Source organism: Physeter macrocephalus, chromosome 20, assembly GCF_002837175.3.
Source record: "Physeter macrocephalus isolate SW-GA chromosome 20, ASM283717v5, whole genome shotgun sequence".
NCBI lineage: Eukaryota > Metazoa > Chordata > Mammalia > Artiodactyla > Physeteridae > Physeter > Physeter macrocephalus.
The window spans coordinates 2,571,838-2,591,625 of NC_041233.1; the positions used below are offsets into that span (position 1 = coordinate 2,571,838).

The 19,788-nt window shown below is 54.5% G+C and overlaps 1 protein-coding gene across 11 annotated transcripts in view; it reads left to right on the top strand.

Moving 5' to 3' along the window:
• The window catches only part of TRIM67 (tripartite motif containing 67), a 48,872-nt gene that overhangs the window by 26,364 nt on the left and 2,720 nt on the right, over window positions 1-19,788 (top strand). For 3 of the 11 annotated variants that reach the window (XM_007127612.3, XM_028481787.1, XM_024117084.2), the window contains 7 exons: window positions 8,907-9,002; window positions 10,582-10,704; window positions 11,636-11,746; window positions 13,168-13,327; window positions 14,509-14,654; window positions 17,469-17,607; window positions 18,728-19,031. In XM_007127612.3, coding sequence (XP_007127674.2) covers window positions 8,907-9,002; window positions 10,582-10,704; window positions 11,636-11,746; window positions 13,168-13,327; window positions 14,509-14,654; window positions 17,469-17,607; window positions 18,728-19,031 — 1,079 coding nt within the window. Of the gene's footprint in view, window positions 1-8,906; window positions 9,003-10,581; window positions 10,705-11,635; window positions 11,747-13,167; window positions 13,328-14,508; window positions 14,655-17,468; window positions 17,622-18,675; window positions 19,032-19,788 lie in introns of all 11 variants that reach the window. The other 8 variants (XM_028481786.1, XM_055081275.1, XM_055081274.1 and 5 more) reach the window with 7 other exon arrangements.

The following is a 19,788-nucleotide window of genomic DNA, read 5'->3' on the forward strand; positions in this document are numbered from 1 at the left end:
GCTGAGCCTGCGCGTCCGGAGCCTGTGCTCCGCAACGGGAGAGGCCACGGCAATGAGAGGCCCGCGTACAGCAAAAAAAAAATAAAAATAAAAAAAATAGATAAATGAATAGATAAAGCCAAGGGCATGTTTTTTTTTAAAAAAAAAAAAGAAAAGGGGTCCCTCTTTAGAGCCTCCAGAAGGAAGCAGGCCTGCTGACAGCAGGATTTTAGCCTGTAAGACTCACTTTGGACTTCTGGCCTCCAGGACTATAAAAGAATAAACCAGTGTTGCTTTAGGTCACTGAGTTTATCGTAATTCTTTTTTTTTTTTTTTTTTTTTTTGTGGTATGCGGGCCTCTCACCGCTGTGGCCTCTCCCCTTGCGGAGCACAGGCTCCGGACGCGCAGGCTCAGCGGCCACGGCTCACGGGCCCAGCCGCTCCGCGGCACGTGGGATCTTCCCGGACCGGGGCACGAACCCGTGTCCCCTGCACCGGCAGGCAGGCTCTCAACCACTGCGCCACCAGGGAAGCCCTATCGTAATTCTTGATAGCAGCAGCATGAAGCTAATATACCATGAGAACCCACAATGCGAGGGCCTGAATAAGTCTGGGGAGTCGAGGGAAGGTAGGCGCTCTCCGAGTATGAGTCCTGGGTGGGGGCTGTCCAGGAGCAGAGAGTCTTTATAGACAGCATGTCTCAGGGCTCACAGTCATGGTAGCAGCCTCTATAGAGAGCTTCTGGGGGTCGGAGGTGGCTTCAGTGCACAGAACAGAGCACTGGATTAGCATCTGGAGACCCCCATTCAAACCCCACCTCTCGTTACTGGCTCAGTGGCCAGAAACACAGGGAGGGAGCCAGTGGGGACAGGAGCTCATCCTCTGAGTGTTTTGCCTCCGGGGACTCCCCCCAAATCCGGGTCCCGTCCACTGAAGAGAGAGGCTGCTTGCATCACCCCTGGATCCTAGCCCTCCGGGGCACGAACCCGTGTCCCCTGCACCGGCAGGCAGGCTCTCAACCACTGCGCCACCAGGGAAGCCCTATCGTAATTCTTGATAGCAGCAGCATGAAGCTAATATACCATGAGAACCCACAATGCGAGGGCCTGAATAAGTCTGGGGAGTCGAGGGAAGGTAGGCGCTCTCCGAGTATGAGTCCTGGGTGGGGGCTGTCCAGGAGCAGAGAGTCTTTATAGACAGCATGTCTCAGGGCTCACAGTCATGGTAGCAGCCTCTATAGAGAGCTTCTGGGGGTCGGAGGTGGCTTCAGTGCACAGAACAGAGCACTGGATTAGCATCTGGAGACCCCCATTCAAACCCCACCTCTCGTTACTGGCTCAGTGGCCAGAAACACAGGGAGGGAGCCAGTGGGGACAGGAGCTCATCCTCTGAGTGTTTTGCCTCCGGGGACTCCCCCCAAATCCGGGTCCCGTCCACTGAAGAGAGAGGCTGCTTGCATCACCCCTGGATCCTAGCCCTCCTGCCAAAAACCATTTCTGCTTCTGGGGGGCCCTCAGCCTGGGACCCACAGTCTACCATGGAAGGGGCCTGCCACCCGGCAAATATTCATCTGATCGCTCTCTAGGTAGACTTCTACCCGAGGCCAACCCTCCTCCGCTGGACCCCTAGCATCAGTCCTTCACACCCTGTGTGACACATCCTTTACAACCTGGACCCTTGGATGAGGGCAGACCGGGAAGGGGGGTCCCATAGGGCTGGGGTCTCATGCACCCTCTACGGGTCCTCTCCTCACCCCCTCCGGGGCCTCCGTGTGCCTGTCTCACCCACCTTCTCCTGCCCCCAGGTGAGGTCCCTGTGAGTGGGATAGTACTCTCTCATGCAGTCTCCAGCTTTGTCACTGCATCTGCTTCAGTAGTAAGGGCGCCCAAGGCCCCTGCCGTGTCACTGAACCTCAGTTTAGGCTGACCACCAGGGCAGGCTTATTTATCTTGGTTGCTGGCCTCTCGGCGAAGGGCTTTTCAGGTGCTTCAGCGGGGCTTTTGCAGCCGTTGGCTGGTGGATCAGGAAAGGGGAAGCAGGCCTAGCTGGAGGAACCCTCTGGTCTTCCGGCAGAGGCAGGGAGAGGGAGGGTGTCGCAGGTTCTGTCGAGGAGGACTAAACTGGGGCAGGATCCGTGCCAGTGGTTAACTAGAAACAGTTAATACCCAGAAGTCGTGAAAAGAGTTTTGATCCACAGGGTAGGGTTGGACTGCCAGTGTCCAGGACCAGATGGGGCTTCATGCCCTAGAAGTGGAGGGTCCAGAGTGGCCACATGGCCTTTTTAATTAAGCCCAGCGTGTGAGAGGATTGAGACGGGACTAGCTCGGGGCAGCTAGTCAGACAAAATCGAGAACAGAATCCATCCACTGACTGGATCTCTGCGGAGCACATTCTAGGTGTGAGGGCCATGCTGCCTGCACAGAGGAGCACAGGACAGGCTCGCAGGGCGGCCGGCAGGACGGGGGAGCAGACGCATTTCCCCTGGGCCGCCCACCTCAAGGAGAGTGAGACACGCCCTGCACGGAGTGCCAAGGGCACGTTCCTTTTGGGGAGGGGAGCAAAGCATCAAGAGGAGGTGGCGTTTGGCAGCCCTCTCTAGATCCTTGGTGCCTAATTTCTGCACTTCTACTGGGTAATCCTGATGTCAGAGAACAGAGACCAAGTTTAAAAGGAGGCAACTTGGGGCTTCCCTGGTGGCGCAGTGGTTAAGAATCCGCCTGCCGATGCAGGGGACACGGGTTCGAGCCCTGGTCCGGGAAGATCCCACATGCCGCGGAGCAACTAAACCCGTGCGCCACAGCTACTGAGCCTGCACTGTAGAGCCCACGAGCCACAACTACTGAAGCCCGCACACCACAACTACTGAGCCTGCACTCTAGAGCCCACGAGCCACAACTACTGAGCCCACGTGCCACAGCTACTGAAGCCCGCACACCACAACTACTGAGCCTGCGCTCTAGAGCCCGCGAGCCACAACTAGTGAGCCCACGTGTCACAACTACTGAAGCCTGTGCGCCTAGAGCCCGTGCTCCGCGACAAGAGAGGCCACTGCAGTGAGAAGCCCACTCACTGCAACGAAGAGCAGACCCCGCTCGCCACAACTAGAGAAAGCCCGCGCGCAGCAACGAAGACCCAACGCAGCCACAAATTAATTAATAAATTAATTTTTAAAAATAAATAAAAGGAGACAACTTAGGGGCTTCTCCACAGAGTGTGTGGCAAACATGAGAATTATCTCTGAAAGGTCCTAGTTGGGTAATTTAGATAATTTATGTCTTAGTCTGTTTGGGCTGCTATAAGCAAATCCCATAAAACAACAGAGATTTATTTCTCACAGTTCTGAAAGCTGGACATCCAAGATCCGGCTGCCGGCCAACTTAGTTCCTGGTGAGGCTCTCTTCGGGCCTTGCGGACAGCCACCTTCTCACTGTGTCCTCACGGGGCCTTTCCTCGGTGCAGTGGGAGGAGAGAGGGAAAGCTCTCTCCCGTGTCTTTTCTTTAAGGGCACTGATCCCATCATGGGGGCTCCACCTACGTGACCAAATTGCCTCCCAAAGGTCCCATCTCCTAATACCATCATACTGCAGGTTAAGGCTTCAACATATGGATTTTGGGAGGACACATTCAGTCTGTAACAACCCGTATATGATAGACCCCGACTGAACAATTAAGAGGATTTCGGGAAAGCTTGGGCTATATTTCTAAGCATAATAGTAAGAACTCGTATGAGGTAGGGGTTGTTATTCCCACCTTACAGGGGAGGACCCTACAGAACAAAGAGAAGAAGAATCTTCCCAAGATGCACAGCTAATGAATGACAGAGCCAAGATTTGACTGTACTGGCCCAGAGTTCTCTTGCTTAATGCAGTATGAGGCCCTAAAACACCATCCAGAATGGGAGGGAGAAGGCAGAAAGCTACCCCATGTACCTCGAAGCTACTCTTTCGGGATGCAGGCAAAGATGTAATGCTAGGCCAGGAAGCAGCTGGTTTGGCCCACTTGGAAATACATTTTTAAGCTGTCTGTCTAAACTTAGAGACTCTGCAACAATGTAGTTCTAACCTTAGAGGAATAAAAAGGCATAAAATACAATGTTTGATTCAAGTTAAAAATCCATTCAGTCATTTTAAAAAATTTATCTTCGGTCTGGATATTTCCTTTCTATCCAAGAGGATAGTATAACCAACCTCCACAGAGACAGAACAATCCATTCTCATTTCTCAGACGGCAGGCTCTTCTCTCAGACCGGAAAGACACAATTTTCAGTGTCCCCTGCTGGCCCCTAGGTGGTCCCTGTGGAAAAGAGGAAGAGCATGTTTCAAAAAACTGAAGCCAAATACAATATGCTGTGAACCCATAACACGTTGCCAATAAGTGAACCACTTGCCCCTTGAGAAATGGTTTCCACCTTCGCTGCCCAAACCCTGAGTCCTTTGCCACTAGAATAACCAGGTCCCGTTTCCACAGTGCTGTCACCTGGGCAAGGAGAGGTGTCTCGTGGCCACATCACAAAGGCAGGAACTGGGGTCAAGGAAGGTTCAAGTGTGTGCTTGTCGGGACATCCCTCGACGGCGACCGGACCTCACATGGGTGTCCGGGATCTTCCCGGAGACCAGCAGACCGGGCACAGGTCTTTGTGCAGGCGAGCACCCTGCTGGGCCAGGGCCGGACGGCGTCAAGAGAAAGCAGAGGGCAAGATCAAGGGCAAGTCTGGTGGGCCTGGAGCCGTGTCTACTGAGCTGTGAGATCATTCCCCTTTCAGCTGGGCGTTTGCCTAAGGTCCCTGGAGGCCTTCAAAGATCACTCTGTTCTGGGCTCCTTGCCAAGGTCCTGGGTCTACTTGCCAAGCAGGAAGCAGGTCCACAGGCCCTGGGGTGGGATGGGCCGCAGGGAGGCCGGGGCTGGCGGGGACAGAGCCCCTCTGGCTCCAGTTCCCCGGGTGAAGGGAAGGGGACTCACTAATGCAGCCTCTTGCTGGAAGATGTGGTCACCGTGGTGATGGATCTACAGGGACCTGTCTTAGCTTAGCATCCGCTTCTAGTGGAGCAATTGCTTTGCTTTCTTTTCAGCCAGTGAGCAGTTTTTGAGCCCCTGCTTTGACAAAAAACAAAGTCCCTGCCATGAAAGATTGTATAGGTTCCTGGGAATCGGTCCCTCCCTGGGGAGGGAAAGGGTGCAGCCCCAGTGGGCCCTCTGCTCTGGGTGATTGTGGTGGAGAGGGAGGTACCGCTCCTTCCTGGCCGCTGATGACGGGCCTGAGTGATGCTGACCTCTCCGGGTCCTGCTGGACACGGTTATCAGGGACAGGCTGAGCTGTCCGAGGACCTGGACCCCTCTAAGGATGGGTGCAAAGATCTGTGCTACCCAGGGCCTTCCCTGGTGGTCCAGTGGTTGAGAATCCGCCTGCCAGTGCAGGGGACGGGGGTTCGATCCCTGGTCTGGGAGCTAAGATCCCACATGCCACAGGGCAACTGAGCCCACGCGCCGCAACTAAGACCCAACGCGGCCAAATAAATAAATAAATATTAAAAATGAAAATTAAAAAAAGATCTGTGCTGCCCAGAACAGCAGCCACTGGCCAAACGTGGTGGCTGAAAACTTTAAATAAAATTTAAATCCAGTCCCTCAGTCACATTAGCTACCTTTCAAGTGCTCAGAGCCACCCATGCTGGTGGCAGCTGTATTAGAGCAGACACAGAACACCCTGCTGTTCCTGGAGGGTCTACTGGATATTCTTCCTGTGTGGATAATTGCAACAGAAAGTGGTCCACGCCGGGTGCCTGTGGAGGGAGGGGCCTACACCAGCTGAGGCGGGAGGCATGGGGAAGCCAGTGGAAGAAGGAAGAGCTTCTCCGGAAGCCGCCTCTCTGCTGCGCTCCTTCCTGGGCGCTGATGACGGGCCTGAGTGATGCTGACCTCTCCGGGTCCTGCTGGACACGGTTATCAGGGACAGGCTGAGCTGTCCGAGGACCTGGACCCCTCTAAGGATGGGTGCAAAGATCTGTGCTACCCAGGGCCTTCCCTGGTGGTCCAGTGGTTGAGAATCCGCCTGCCAGTGCAGGGGACGGGGGTTCGATCCCTGGTCTGGGAGCTAAGATCCCACATGCCACAGGGCAACTGAGCCCACGCGCCGCAACTAAGACCCAACGCGGCCAAATAAATAAATAAATATTAAAAATGAAAATTAAAAAAAGATCTGTGCTGCCCAGAACAGCAGCCACTGGCCAAACGTGGTGGCTGAAAACTTTAAATAAAATTTAAATCCAGTCCCTCAGTCACATTAGCTACCTTTCAAGTGCTCAGAGCCGCCCATAGCTGGTGGCAGCTGTATTAGAGCAGACACAGAACGCCCTGCTGTTCCTGGAGGGTCTACTGGATATTCTTCCTGTGTGGATAATTGCAACAGAAAGTGGTCCACGCCGGGTGCCTGTGGAGGGAGGGGCCTACACCAGCTGAGGCGGGAGGCATGGGGAAGCCAGTGGAAGAAGGAAGAGCTTCTCCGGAAGCCGCCTCTCTGCTGAGCCACACCTGAGGCTCCCAGCCGTCTCCCAGCAGGACAGAGCCCAGACCTCACCTTGACCTCACCTTGAACGTTGGTGACCCTGGTCTGAGGCCCCTTCCTTCTCCCTGTGTCTCCTCATCCACTCCGTGGCTATGTTTGTACCATCCAGTGGATCGCAAACTGCATCAGGCCAAATAAATAAATAAATATTAAAAATGAAAATTAAAAAAAGATCTGTGCTGCCCAGAACAGCAGCCACTGGCCAAACGTGGTGGCTGAAAACTTTAAATAAAATTTAAATCCAGTCCCTCAGTCACATTAGCTACCTTTCAAGTGCTCAGAGCCGCCCATAGCTGGTGGCAGCTGTATTAGAGCAGACACAGAACGCCCTGCTGTTCCTGGAGGGTCTACTGGATATTCTTCCTGTGTGGATAATTGCAACAGAAAGTGGTCCACGCCGGGTGCCTGTGGAGGGAGGGGCCTACACCAGCTGAGGCGGGAGGCATGGGGAAGCCAGTGGAAGAAGGAAGAGCTTCTCCGGAAGCCGCCTCTCTGCTGAGCCACACCTGAGGCTCCCAGCCGTCTCCCAGCAGGACAGAGCCCAGACCTCACCTTGACCTCACCTTGAACGTTGGTGACCCTGGTCTGAGGCCCCTTCCTTCTCCCTGTGTCTCCTCATCCACTCCGTGGCTATGTTTGTACCATCCAGTGGATCGCAAACTGCATCAGAACCCCCTGGAGAGCTTGTTAAAAGCCAGATTCCTGGGCTTCACCCCCAGTTTCTGATCAGTAAGACTGGGGTGAGGCCAGAGAATTTGCATTTCTAACAAATTCCTGGACGATGCTGATGCTGTCAGTCCAAGAACCACACTTTGAAAACCATGGATATGGTCCAAAGAATCACATTCACTGATTCATTCATTCAACAAATATTTGTTGCATGCTGCCATGGGCATGGTGCTCTTTCTGCACGTGAGCAACCAGGCAAGGTCCCTGTTCTGGGGAGCCTGCATTTTCGGGAGGAGAGACAGACAGGAAACAAACCTGTGTGGGGTGGTGATGAACGTTAGGAAGAAGAATAAAGCAGGGCAAAGGAAGAAGCCTCACTGACATCATAGCGGAGCAGAGACCTAATGGAATATTACTCAGCCATAAAAAGGAACGAAATGGGGTCATGTGTAGAGATGTCGATGGACCTAGAGTCTGTCACACAGAGTGAGGTAAGTCAGAAAGAGAAAAACAAATATTGTATATTAACGCATATATGTGGAATCTAGAAAAAGCGGTACAGGTGAACCTATTTGCAGGGCAGGAATAGAAATGCAGACGTAGTGAACCGGATGTGTGGACAGAGTGGGGGAAGGGGAGGCGGGGGTACAAATTGGGAGATTAGGTTTGACATAAATACACCACCATGTGTAAAATAGCTAGCTAGTGGGAACCTGCTGTAATGCACTGGGAGATCAGCTCGGTGCTCTGTGATGGCCTAGATGGGTGGGATGGGGGGTGGGGTGGGAGGGAGGTCCAAGAGGGAGGGGATATATGTATCAGTACAGCTGATTCACTTCATTGTACAGCAGAAACAACATTGTAAAGCTATTATACTCCAATTAAAAAAAAAAAAAAGAAAGTGGAGAGCAGGTATGACCCAGCCTTTCTGGCCCCGTTTTTGCTCTGCCCTCAGCTTTTTACTCTGAAACATGAGAGTCGTGTTAAAAATCAAGGGCACCAGTCTCTTCAATAGCAAGATTTTGAAGACAAATTCGATGGTGTGTGTATGGGTTTCATTCAGAAGAAGCCTGAGGCTAAAGGCCGTAGATTGGACCCCAGCCTGCAGCTCTGCCTTTGGGTCCCAGCAACTGGGCGGGGTGAGGAGTCCTTAGTGCTAAGGAGGAGGCCGCCGTCATCCCCTTCCACGGGATGCCTTGGGACCTCCAGTCCATATGGCTCAGGCTCACTTCCAGGTCCCTTTCCCGCCCATTCTGTTCAGGCCAAAAGGCGCCTGCGCAGGGCTGGGGTGTGCAGCGCGTGGCCTGGGACCTGGGATTCCCTCGCCTGGGCGTCTGAGTTCCTCCTGATGGGGGTGGGTAAAAATGCTACAGCGGGGAGGGGGCCGGACCCGGCCAAGGCTCTACTTGCCTTCTTGTCCTGGGTCCTGTCAGCCTGAACCAATTAGCTGAACGCTCCTTACTTCTACCCAGCTTTGGGGGCCAGACAGAAGAGTGTTGGTCAACCAACACTTTATCAGCCGTTATTGCTGGAAAAATAAGCACATGCAATAGAGTCCGGGAGTCAATAGCGGTCCCTTCATAGGTGAGGACGGTTCCCGGGTTCCACCCTCTTATAAACACAAGCCTTTATGATGGAGTGCAGACCAGGTGCCTTTAACACCTAATTTTCCTTTTCAACCTGTGATATCTTTTAGGCCCAACTGTCTCAGGCCTTAAATGGAGTTTCCGATAAGGCAAAAGAAGCCAAGGAGTTTCTAGTTCAGCTGAAGAACATTCTGCAGCAGATCCAGGTGAGCATAGCTCCCGCTGGGAGGGCGTCCCCGCCGGAGGTACGTGAAGCTTAGCAGAGGAAAGGAAAGGCCCCGTGGCAGGCGCTTTTCAGTGCTGAACGTGAGAAGGCCTAACTGTCCCATCGCACAGCCTCAGATGTTGCGGACGTCACCCACTCATTCCACTGACACCCCTGTGACAGCTGATAGGAAAGGGATTTTGCATGAACTCAGAATCCTAGAAAGAGAGCTGGGCAGAAATAATGCGGCACTCTGCATGGCCACGTAGCCCTAGGCGGTATCTGTATACGGTGCTTTTGTACCAACGCATCAAAATATAAAAGCGTCATTTACTAAACAAATGTATTTACTGAGCGCCCATGCTGTGTCACATACAAGCCCGGACGCAGATCAGTAAGGCACAGCCTCTGTCCCCAGGAGCTCCGTCTGTCGGGGAGAGAGCGTATAAATAAATGCACGCGTGGAGGAACTTTCACACAGATCACGACCCGTAGAGCATTCCGGTGTCTGGATGGGAAAAAGGACTGAGGGCACTGAATTCTTAACCAGCCAATAAAAGCCATCCTTCCTAATAAGTGAAAGCGCAGAATTCAGCTGCCAGGCGTTTCCCGTCCTGGTTGTGATGTTTCAGGGACACCGAGGAATCCGTTTGATGGGGCTGCTCTGACAAGGTACCATCGAGTGAGTGGCTTCAACAGCAGTAACTTATTTTCTAATAGTTCTGGAGGCTGGAAGTCCAAGATCAAGGTGTCAGCCGGGATGGCTCCTCCTAGGGCCTCTCTCCTTGGGTCTACAGACGGCCGTCTTCTCCCTGTGTCCTCACACCGTCCTCCCTCTGTGTGTGTCTGTGTCCTGATCTCCTCTTGTAAGGACACCAGTCAGATTGGATCAGGGCCCAGCCTGATTACCTCCTTTAACTTACTTCTTTCAAGGCCCTGTCTCCAAACACAGTCCGATTCTGAGGTCATGGGGGTTAGGACTTCAAATAGGAACTTGGGGTAGGGGTGGGAGAGAACACCATCAGCCCATGACACGAGGTCTGAATCCAGGCTGACCTGAGTGATGTTGAAGGTTTTTTTTTTAGAACTGAGAGAGACAGATCCTACAGCAAGAACAGTGGGTTTTATTTGTTTTACTGTTTTCTGATTAGAGAGAGCAAAAGTATGTTATAGAAATTTTGAAAAGTAGAGAATAACAGACAGAAGTAAGAAAAGTTCACCAATATCTCAGCCCCTGAGGTGACCCCCTCACCATTTTGACATGTTGTTCCACTACTTTGCACACACACCTGCACACGGTATGCGATTATGCTGCACACACTTGCAGCTGCTCTTTTTCTTCTTAGGTCTCTCCCGTGAGCTTTTCCCATGACCCTGAAAACCCTCCCAAACCCTCACAGTTTGGATGACTCTGAATGTTCACTCCATCCTATAGATGTGCTGAGACTGACATGTGCACTGTTTCCAGTTTAATAACGGGACAGCTCACTCCGGGACGAGCCTGCTGGTAGTGCCCCTGTGTCTCTAGCGCTGGCCGCGTTTCCGAGTGTCTTCTCCCTAAAGCTCTGTGCGTCCCGCAGGAGAACGGCCTGGATTACGAGGCCTGCCTGGTGGCTCAATGTGACGCGCTGGTTGATGCTCTAACCCGGCAGAAGGCCAAGCTGCTTACCAAGGTTACCAAAGAAAGGGAGCACAAGATGAAGGTGGGTCCCCGGGCGGCCGACGCCCTCAGTCCCATCACAGCCTCCGAGCCGAGCTTGGGGGAGCACGCAGTGTAGGCTCTGGGTCAGTGTTAGTTGAGTGAACGAATGAATGAGTGAACAAACGAATGAATGGGGAGAGGAAGGGCTGAGCAAGTTGGCCCGGGACCTACTTACTCTCGTGGCAACTTCCCCGAAGCAGTCGGCACCCCTGCTCTCCCTCCAAAGCTGGAGGGAGATGCCTGAATCCTGCTGTTTTCAGGCAGAAGGCCACCCTCTCCCATCTTCTCCCGGCCCAAGGGACACTGCCTGTTCTCATCTTGCAGAGCAGAGGTGGCCACGGCGGGTGACAAGGCTCCGGCTCTCCCCCTTCCTCAGGCTTTCTGATGTCTGGTGCTTGCGGTGGCCAGCAGGAACCCCGCGGCCAGTGGCCACCGCGGCAGGGGGAGGCTTCCCCCTGCTCGGCACTGGGTCCCCGGGCCAGGCAGGTGCCCCGTGAACACCCTGCCTTGACAGAAACTACTCACCTCATTGTCTGGGCTCCATCTATTCTACAGACATTTCCCAACTGAATCAGGAAATGTTACTTTCAAGGAAAGAAGGAGCGAGTGTTGGGGATGATCCATGGTTTACATGCAAAGCAGCCGAGCCCCTTGAGTTTCCACCCTGCGAGGGAGACTGGGGCACGAACCCGTCACTAGGAGGGTTTCAGAGGGTGCACGTTCTCTGCTTTTCTATCCAGAGTTCAGGAAGTTTGCTCTGTTGGGTGTGGCGACCCTGCTTGTTGGGAGGTGGGTCCATTTACCGCCCGCGTAACGAGGGCACGTGGAGCTCAGAACACAGCGGCAGCAGGAGAGAGTGCAATGCCGCTGGCCGCTGCAGCCGGGCTGCTGTTCCTCGATGAGACAGTTACTAGGGATGCTTCTCCCGGCAGATGGTTTGGGACCAGATCAATCACTGCACGCTGAAGCTGCGCCAGTCCACGGGGCTGATGGAGTACTGCCTGGAGGTGATCAAGGAGAACGACCCCTCCGGGTTTCTGCAGGTGAGCGGGCTGGGCATTGTTCCTCCAAATCCACGGCCATGCCCTAGACTAGCCGAGGTTCTAGGAAAGTCCCTCCCAGCGAATTGGAGTTGAGCAGAATCTCCCGTGCTCAGCGATTCCAGAAGACCTAGGTTCTCATCTCGGCTCTGCGTCTCACTGGCTGTGACCCTGGCTCTGTGTCATCCTTAAATGAGGAGATCAAACATAATCTCTAGGGCTGAAATGCCGTGCCCTCGTGCCTCGACTTGAAACCCCAATTCAACATTTTCCCCACAGATGAGAAAAGACAGTCTTTGCCAATCAAGCTGGAAAGGTTGCACAGTCAGAAGTGAGTCAGCAGAATCCACATGACCCGAACCTCAGGGTGCGGAGTCCTGCAGGTCTGGACACGTGACCGCTGCCTGCAAAGCCAGGGCAGCGTTGCTGGGCACCCTTCCAGCAGCCAGTCTGAGTCGGGGTCACGAGCACCTCTTGGGATCACGTGTGTGATTCCGACGGAAGCTCTGTCCTCCGTCTCTGGGGAACATGGTGAAGCTCCTGGACTGGTCCCCCGGAAGGGTGCCTGGGGTCATGGCTCTACAGGGACACGTGCAGGTGTCTGCGTGAGAAGGACTTTCCAGCAGAGGAGAACAGAGCTGTGGGTTTGATGCAGTGGGAGTCTGGAGCAGAAGCTGCAGTGCAACGTGGGGGAAGCACAGTGGGAGGAGGGGGCTTCACGGCCCTGGTGATGAAGGAGCTGCTCTCAGACCCTGGGACCAACCGCTCGTATGTTTCACTTTGCAAAGTGCTAGATCTAGCAAAAGAGGTGGAGTGAAGGCTGGTTTTTTGTGGGTTTTTTTGCGGTACGCGGGCCTCTCACTGCCGTGGCCTCTCCCGTTGCGGAGCACAGGCTCCGGACGCGCAGGCTCAGCGGCCATGGCTCACGGGCCCAGCCGCATGTGGGATCCTCCCGGACCGGGGCACGAACCCGCGTCCCCTGCATCGGCAGGCGGACTCTCAACCACTGCGCCACCAGGGAAGCCCAAAGACTGTTTTTGTATATTTTAAAAGTACTGGACTTCCCCGGTGGTCCGGTGGTGAGAACTCCGCGCTTCCACTGCAGCGGCCGTGGTTTTGATCCCTGGCCGGGGAAGATCCCGCGTGACGCGCAGTGCGGCCAAAATAAATCAATAAAGTAAAAAAATTCTTTTAAAAAGTATCATTTGCTTCACAAAAGGGTTTAGCCTAAAACAGCAAGTGCTACTTTACATTTAACAAGACTAAGCTGTTAAAAGGTGATCTCCGCCAGGGCTTGAGTGGGCGTGCGTAGCCACCGCTGCCCCCCCCTCCCCGAGCCCACAAAGTCCTGTCCCTTTCTTACCCCCCCGCTACGTTATTTTCCCTTTGCACGTGGAAACCCTAAACTCTGTGCTTCCTTTAAGATCTCGGACGCCCTGATCAAGCGTGTCCAGGTGTCTCAAGAGCAGTGGGTCAAAGGTGCCCTGGAGCCCAAGGTGTCTGCAGAGTTTGAACTGACGTTGGACAGCGAACCACTGCTGCAGGCCATCCACCAGCTGGACTTCATTCAGATGAAATGTAGGGGTGAGCCGTGGTTGGCCCAGTTCAGTTGATGCTTCTTCTGGAAGAGGCATCCACTCTGTGGCGCAGCTTAGTGCCATCAGAAGACTTGTGACACTGGTGTGACACACACAGTGGGAGGGAGGGACTCGTGAGTCACAGACCTGGGTTCAGATCCCAGCTCAGCCACCCTCGAGCTGGGTGACCTCTGTGGGTAGCACCCAGCCTGAGCCAAACTTTTCCCATTTGTGAAAGAGGATCATTTTTTCTTTCAGAGACACCTATCGAGTGTCTACCACGTGCCAGGCACCATGCTAGGTGCGCAGGACACAGCCGTGAGCAAGTCTACAGACTCCCTCACTAGACTGAGCTGATATTTAGAGAAAGAAATAGATAACACATCGATCATACAACAGATAGTAGAATGTAAACTGATCGTGGCAGGTGGGACAAACAAGGTGCCTTTTGAGAAGGGGGCATTCGTAGACGTGGGTGGTGGGAGAGGTATTTTGAGGTGAGGAGGAAAGAGATGTAAGGGAAGAACATTCCAGAAGGCCGAGGGGTGGTGAGTGCAAAGGCCCCGAGGCAGGTATGAGTGTTCTGTGTTCCAAGAAGAGCGAGAGGTCAGAGGTGAGAGCAGACGGGGGGAGAAGGTGGTGGATCATAGCGGTGAGTTCAGAGACCCACGGGGGACACGAGCTAAGGGTTAAGTAAAGTTTGCATAACTCTCCCCAGGTTACAAAATTAGCAGGTGACATCACCCTGCCTCTCCAGAGACATTAAGGGTACATTCAGGAGAGGGAATGAAGCTCTTTGGTTTTCTTAGACCAATATATCCAAGGGCTGAGTGCCACACCTACAGAATCTGTGAACTCAGGAAAATCCTTACTTGCAAAATATGTGGCCGTTTTTAAACCAGAGACACCCAGTCTCTTGTGCATCTCTGTGCTTTCTCCCATACTCAGTTTGCACCTCCCAATCTCACCTTAATAAAACTTATGATACACTTGACTCAAATCCCTAATTCCACGGGTTGACTGCCCGATGATACTGTAAGATCGCCTCTCCTTCCGGGATCTAGTTCCCCGCCCCCCTCCCCCCCACCCCCCGCCCCGGGGGGAACTTCCGGGCCCCAGGTGTGAGCTGCTTGCTGCCCTGTGCCCTGCAGGGGTTTGTGCACTAAAGCCCACCTGTCCCCGTCGCAGTGCCACCCGTGCCCCTGCTGCAGCTGGAGAAGTGCTGCACCCGAAACAACAGCGTCACGCTGGCCTGGAGGACGCCGCCCTTCACCCACAGCACCGTGGACGGCTACATTCTGGAGCTGGACGACGGAGACGGGGGCCAGTTCCGGGTGAGGCCCCGCTGCTTGCCAGGGTGGGGGGAGCTCGCGCTGTCCTAGCCTCTGCACCAGCCCGGGGGGCTGCCCTTAGCTCTGATGCCACCAGCGAGGGCATCGGCCCCCAGGACGCAGAGCCAGTGGGCCTGGGCTCACGGGACGTGGGGCTTCTCTACCGAGGGCTGGGTCTGGGCAGGCAGAGGCGGCGGCCACAGAAAGTTCTGGATGGTTTTTCTGTGAAGACTGACACAGGTCGGAGGCCGAGGTAGAGCTCCGAAAAGGTGTCCCCCGCAGTACCCACTTCCCAGTCGGCCCAGCAGCGCAGTGGTATCTGGTCAGCACCCCGAAGCCGCTCCCCACCCCCTCGAGGTTCCTTCACACCTGCCTCGCCCGGTTCAGTGATTAGTTCACCTGGCAAGGTAGAGAAAAAAACCTGAGAAATGTTTGTTGGGTTGGGGGTGCCCGTCTACATTCACGTCCCAAATGATGACATCTGTGCGGACAGTAAATACGCTTAGCGAGTCACAAGTGCGTCCTCTAGTCTCGGCCCGTGGTAGCAAACCTGGACGGCTCCCCACCCCAAGCCAGCGCCCTAACACAGCTCTACCGTGAGACGTCACACAGTGAAGTTCAGGCTCCCGTCCAGTTGCTGTGTTGACAGGGACACCAGGGAGAACAAACTCTGGGTCTGCTGAGAGCTCCACCTTTCTGTCCCCGAGAGACTAAATAAAGACTCGTTCTAACAAACCAGCGCAGTCATAACAATTCTCATACTTCTTCTCCTGGGAAGTGGCACCCATTCAACGTCTCTTGCCAACAGTCAGTATTCTGTTTCCCTCAACTGGATTGATGCCTATGTCTTTTCTTTGTTTCAAGAATTTCGGAGTTGGGGAAATCACTGCAGTACTCCCTTGGGAATAATTGAGTCCCTGGGGATATGGGCTCTTTAGTAAAAAGCTGAGGTTGCTTTGGCCAGGAATAGCGGGTCATACACCAGGTCCAGAACCTCAGTCGTTCCAGTCGTGCAAATGAGCTAGGAACTGACAGAGCTCCCTGACTAACCAGAAACCAGGAGGAGAGCTTATGGTTTTGAAACGGGAAGAAAGAGGAGACTGTTTGAGATATTAAAAGAAGCAACCAGGACTTCCCTGGTGGCGCAGTGGTTAAGAATCCGCCTGCCAATGCAGGGGACACGGGTTCGAGCCCTGATCTGGGAAGATCCCACATGCTGTGGGGCAACTAAGGCCCTCTAGAGCCCGCGAGTCACAACTGCTGAGTCCGCATGCCACAACTGCTGAAGCCCGCACGTCTAGAGCCCGTGCTCCACAACAAGAGAAGCCACTGCAATGAGAAGCCCGTGCACCGCAACAAACAGTAGCCCCCGCTCGCCGCAACCAGAGAAAGCCCGCGCGCAGCAATGAAGACCCAACGCAGCCAAAACTAAATATAAAATAAATAAATAAATCTTTAAAAAATAAAAATAAAAGAAGCAGCCACAGGGCTCAACTGAAGATGGCTTCTCCCCCTTTGAAGCATGAACACTAACAAAAGCTCCACTCAAGGGCTAGAACTTATGAGAAACCATGTGTTATAGTGGGAAAAGCGTGGACGCTGAATGCAGACAGACCTGGATTTGAACGCTGGCTTCTAAATGGATTAACTGTGATCTCGGGCAAGTTGCCTACCTTCTCTGAGTATCCTTGTGAATAAAATAATGAAAATAATAGCAATGTCCCAGGGTCGTATGAGGATTAAGATGTCTTATACAGAGACTTTCCTGGCGGTCCAGTGGGTAAGACTCCGTGCTCCCAGTGCAGGGGTGCCGGGTTCAATCCCTAGATCCTGCATGCATGCTGCAACTAAGAAGTCTGCAGGCTGCAACGAAGATCCTGCGTGCCACAACTAAGACCCTGGTGCAACCAAAATAATAATAACATAAATAAATAAACATTTTTTTAAAAGATGCCTTATACAATGCCTGGCACACAGCTACTATTATCAATAACTTGGAAAAACAAACGAAGAGAAACACCCCTAAGTAGTCAAACAGGAAAGATGTTTTAGACAAACTAAGCTGAATGTAATGACATAGGTGAGGTGTAAGGCTATGCATTTGGGGGAAGTTAATAGGACAGAGTAAGTTTGAAGTAAACGGGAAACAAAGTAAATGTTCTAGAAAAGGATCTTTGGGGTCCAGTGCAGAAATGTCCCACCCTCTGGGGAGGCCAGGAAAAAAGCAGCTCCAGGAGTCCCAAGGAGTAGGAAGATGGCAGCCTCAGCGGTGGGAGAAGCGGGGAAGGAGGTGGAGCTCCCATCTTACTCCAGAAATGGCCAAATCAACTTGAACCACCTGCGCCTGGCCACGCCCTTCCTCTGTCTGCTTTCTCCCATCATGTGTGATGACCCTTCCCTTTCAAATATCTTTTGTTTTGTTTATTTAGATGCTTAGCCCATGTTTTTTTCTAACTTAATTTCCCACTGGAAACCAATAATCTCCTTTTGCTCCAACTGAGAAGGAAGTGGGGTTTTCTTCAGTCCCACTCCCGGGCTCCGGACTCCTGTCCGTCCGGCCTCTCCTCTGCGGAGGCAGGATGGTCTCGGGCAGCGTCCCGGCTACCGCACCTCATACCTTCACAGGAGAGGGCCCATCAGCCAATAGGAAGGGTTTGGGTCCAACTTGGACGTGGCCTGAGACTCGGCCACCACGTGTCCAAAATCTCCTTATTAATAACTCTTGTTGGGATGCGAGCACTCTTGACGTCACCGTGTGGCTAAGAGAAATTTTCCACATAACGGAGGCGCCTGACGAGCCGTCTGGGTCTCTTCCAGGAGGTATACGTCGGCAAGGAGACCCTGTGCACCATCGATGGCCTTCACTTCAACAGCACCTACAATGCCAGGGTCAAGGCTTTCAACTCCTCTGGCGTCGGGCCCTACAGTAAGACCGTCGTCCTGCAGACGTCCGACGGTGAGCCCTGGGGTGTCTCAGGGAAAACGGATTCAGGCCCAGCCCACATTTCATCCCACAGATGGGCAGACAGACAAGGGAAATCTGTGAGCTGCTCATGAGGGGGCGTGAGGGAGTGGAGGAAACAGGTGAGTCTGTCTCTTCCAGCCCCACCCCTGCTCTGCTCACCTGGCTCCATGCCTCGCCTCCCTGCCCCCCAGCCACGAAGGAAAGAGACACTCCTTCACCCCATTGCTGGAGCTGGGAAGGGAGGCTAGGAGTTGAGGTACAGGGAGGCTAAACTCCCACTTCCGAGGGGCCGAGAGCGGGTAGGACGGTCCCAGAGAAGAGAAGGCACGCGGCTGCCAGGGAGGAACCTACCCCTCGGATATCCAGCGCAAGAGCTCAGATCTGAGGCGTGCCCACCACGCTTCATCCTTTCAGGTTTCGGGCAACAAGAGCACGTCGACGTTCCGCGGGATTTTGATCATCTGAGTCCTTAGCGTCGAGGGGTGATGTAGGGGTCCCAGGACGGTGCCAGCCCCGTGTTTAGTGTCACTGTTTACCCCAGCACATCCTTTGACTGCCCTGAAGAACACGTGACAGCCTGGACTGTCTCCCAGGGACAGGAGCAGATGATGCTTTCCCCCCTGGGATGGGCTCACCAGCTGTGGGCCCACAGGGGCCCTCACCTGCCAGCGGGCTGTGAAGCAGAGCCTGGAGCTCTGGGGCTTTGGTGACCTCACTTCACCTCTCTGCATCTCAAATCCCCCTCCCACGAGGTGGGGCCTGGATATCTCCTCCCCCTCACTCATAACAGTGCCCGAAGCGTGCAGAAGGGGCTTAGAAACCAAGACTCCATGAAAGCATTTAGATTGGGGGCTTGAACGTCTGTGTTCCTTGGCGAGGTTGGGTTCATGGGGTTGGGATCTTGGATGAACACAGAGGAGGGAACGTGAGTGTGAGTGTGAGTGTGAGTGTGTGTGTGAGTGTGTGTGTGTGTGTGTGTGTGTGTGAATCGCACAGGGAAGATCGTTTGACACCGGGTGCCCGCTTCCTGAGAGATGCCCGTGAGTCTCTGTCTCCGAGCCCAGGTCACAGGCTGCCTCTCACCTTGCCCCTCTTGCCCCTCCCTTTCCAGTGGCCTGGTTCACGTTTGACCCCAACTCCGGGCACCGGGACATCATTTTATCCAACGACAACCAGACGGCCACCTGCAGCAGCTACGACGAGCGGGTGGTGCTGGGCACGGCGGCCTTCTCCAAGGGCGTGCATTACTGGGAGCTGCACGTGGACCGCTATGACAACCACCCGGACCCCGCCTTCGGGGTGGCCAGGGCCAGCGTGGTCAAGGACATGATGCTGGGCAAGGACGACAAGGCCTGGGCCATGTACGTGGACAACAACCGCAGCTGGTTCATGCATTGCAGCTCCCACACCAACAGGTGCGTGAGCTCCGGCCTCCCCGTTGCGGGGCTTAGGGATGAGAGTCCTCCTGTTGTTCCCGCGTTCCGGGGTCGGGAATGGCGGGCAGTGTTTTCAGCCACTTTGGCGTCCAGCTTCCAGGGAGAAGCGAGCGCTGGCCCGCAGCGCAGAGGGGTGATCGGACAGAGTCTAGAGCAGAGCAGAGCCAGCGGGTGTGCAGGCCACTCAGCGAGCCCCTCGCCTGGGTTCCGCCGCCCCTCGGCTCTGCTTTCCTCCACACCCGTCAGCCCAGCAGGGCTGCGAATCTGCCCGGCGGGAGGTGCGGCACCCTTGGGGCGCTCCTTGCTGGTGGCTCTGTCCCGGGCAGCCCCAGCACTGCCTCACCCTGAGCTCGGCCCTGGCAGTGGTGTCACCAGGCTGGACACGGGAAACTCCCATGCTGGGGGGACGGGCCCTCTGGGGCTGCCCTGGCCAAGGAACCCACAAGTGGAGGGTTGTGACCCTCGGAGCTGCCTCCTTGCTGTGGCGTTTCCTTCCCAGTCTGCTGAGGGCCTTCTCCCCAGCGGGCAGAGGCGAGGGGCCCCGAGAGGCCGACCTCCCTGCACGCCAGCCCTGGGCAAGGTCAGCTCTGGGGGCTCTCGGTGCTCTGGGCCCACCTGCAGCTCCTGCAAATGGCCCCAGGGGTCCTGGTCTGGGGCAGGGACTTGCCTGAGGATCCTGGGGCTGGGGTGGTGGGGGGCGGTGGAGGCCGATCGGACCCTCCCACCTACCTTTTCA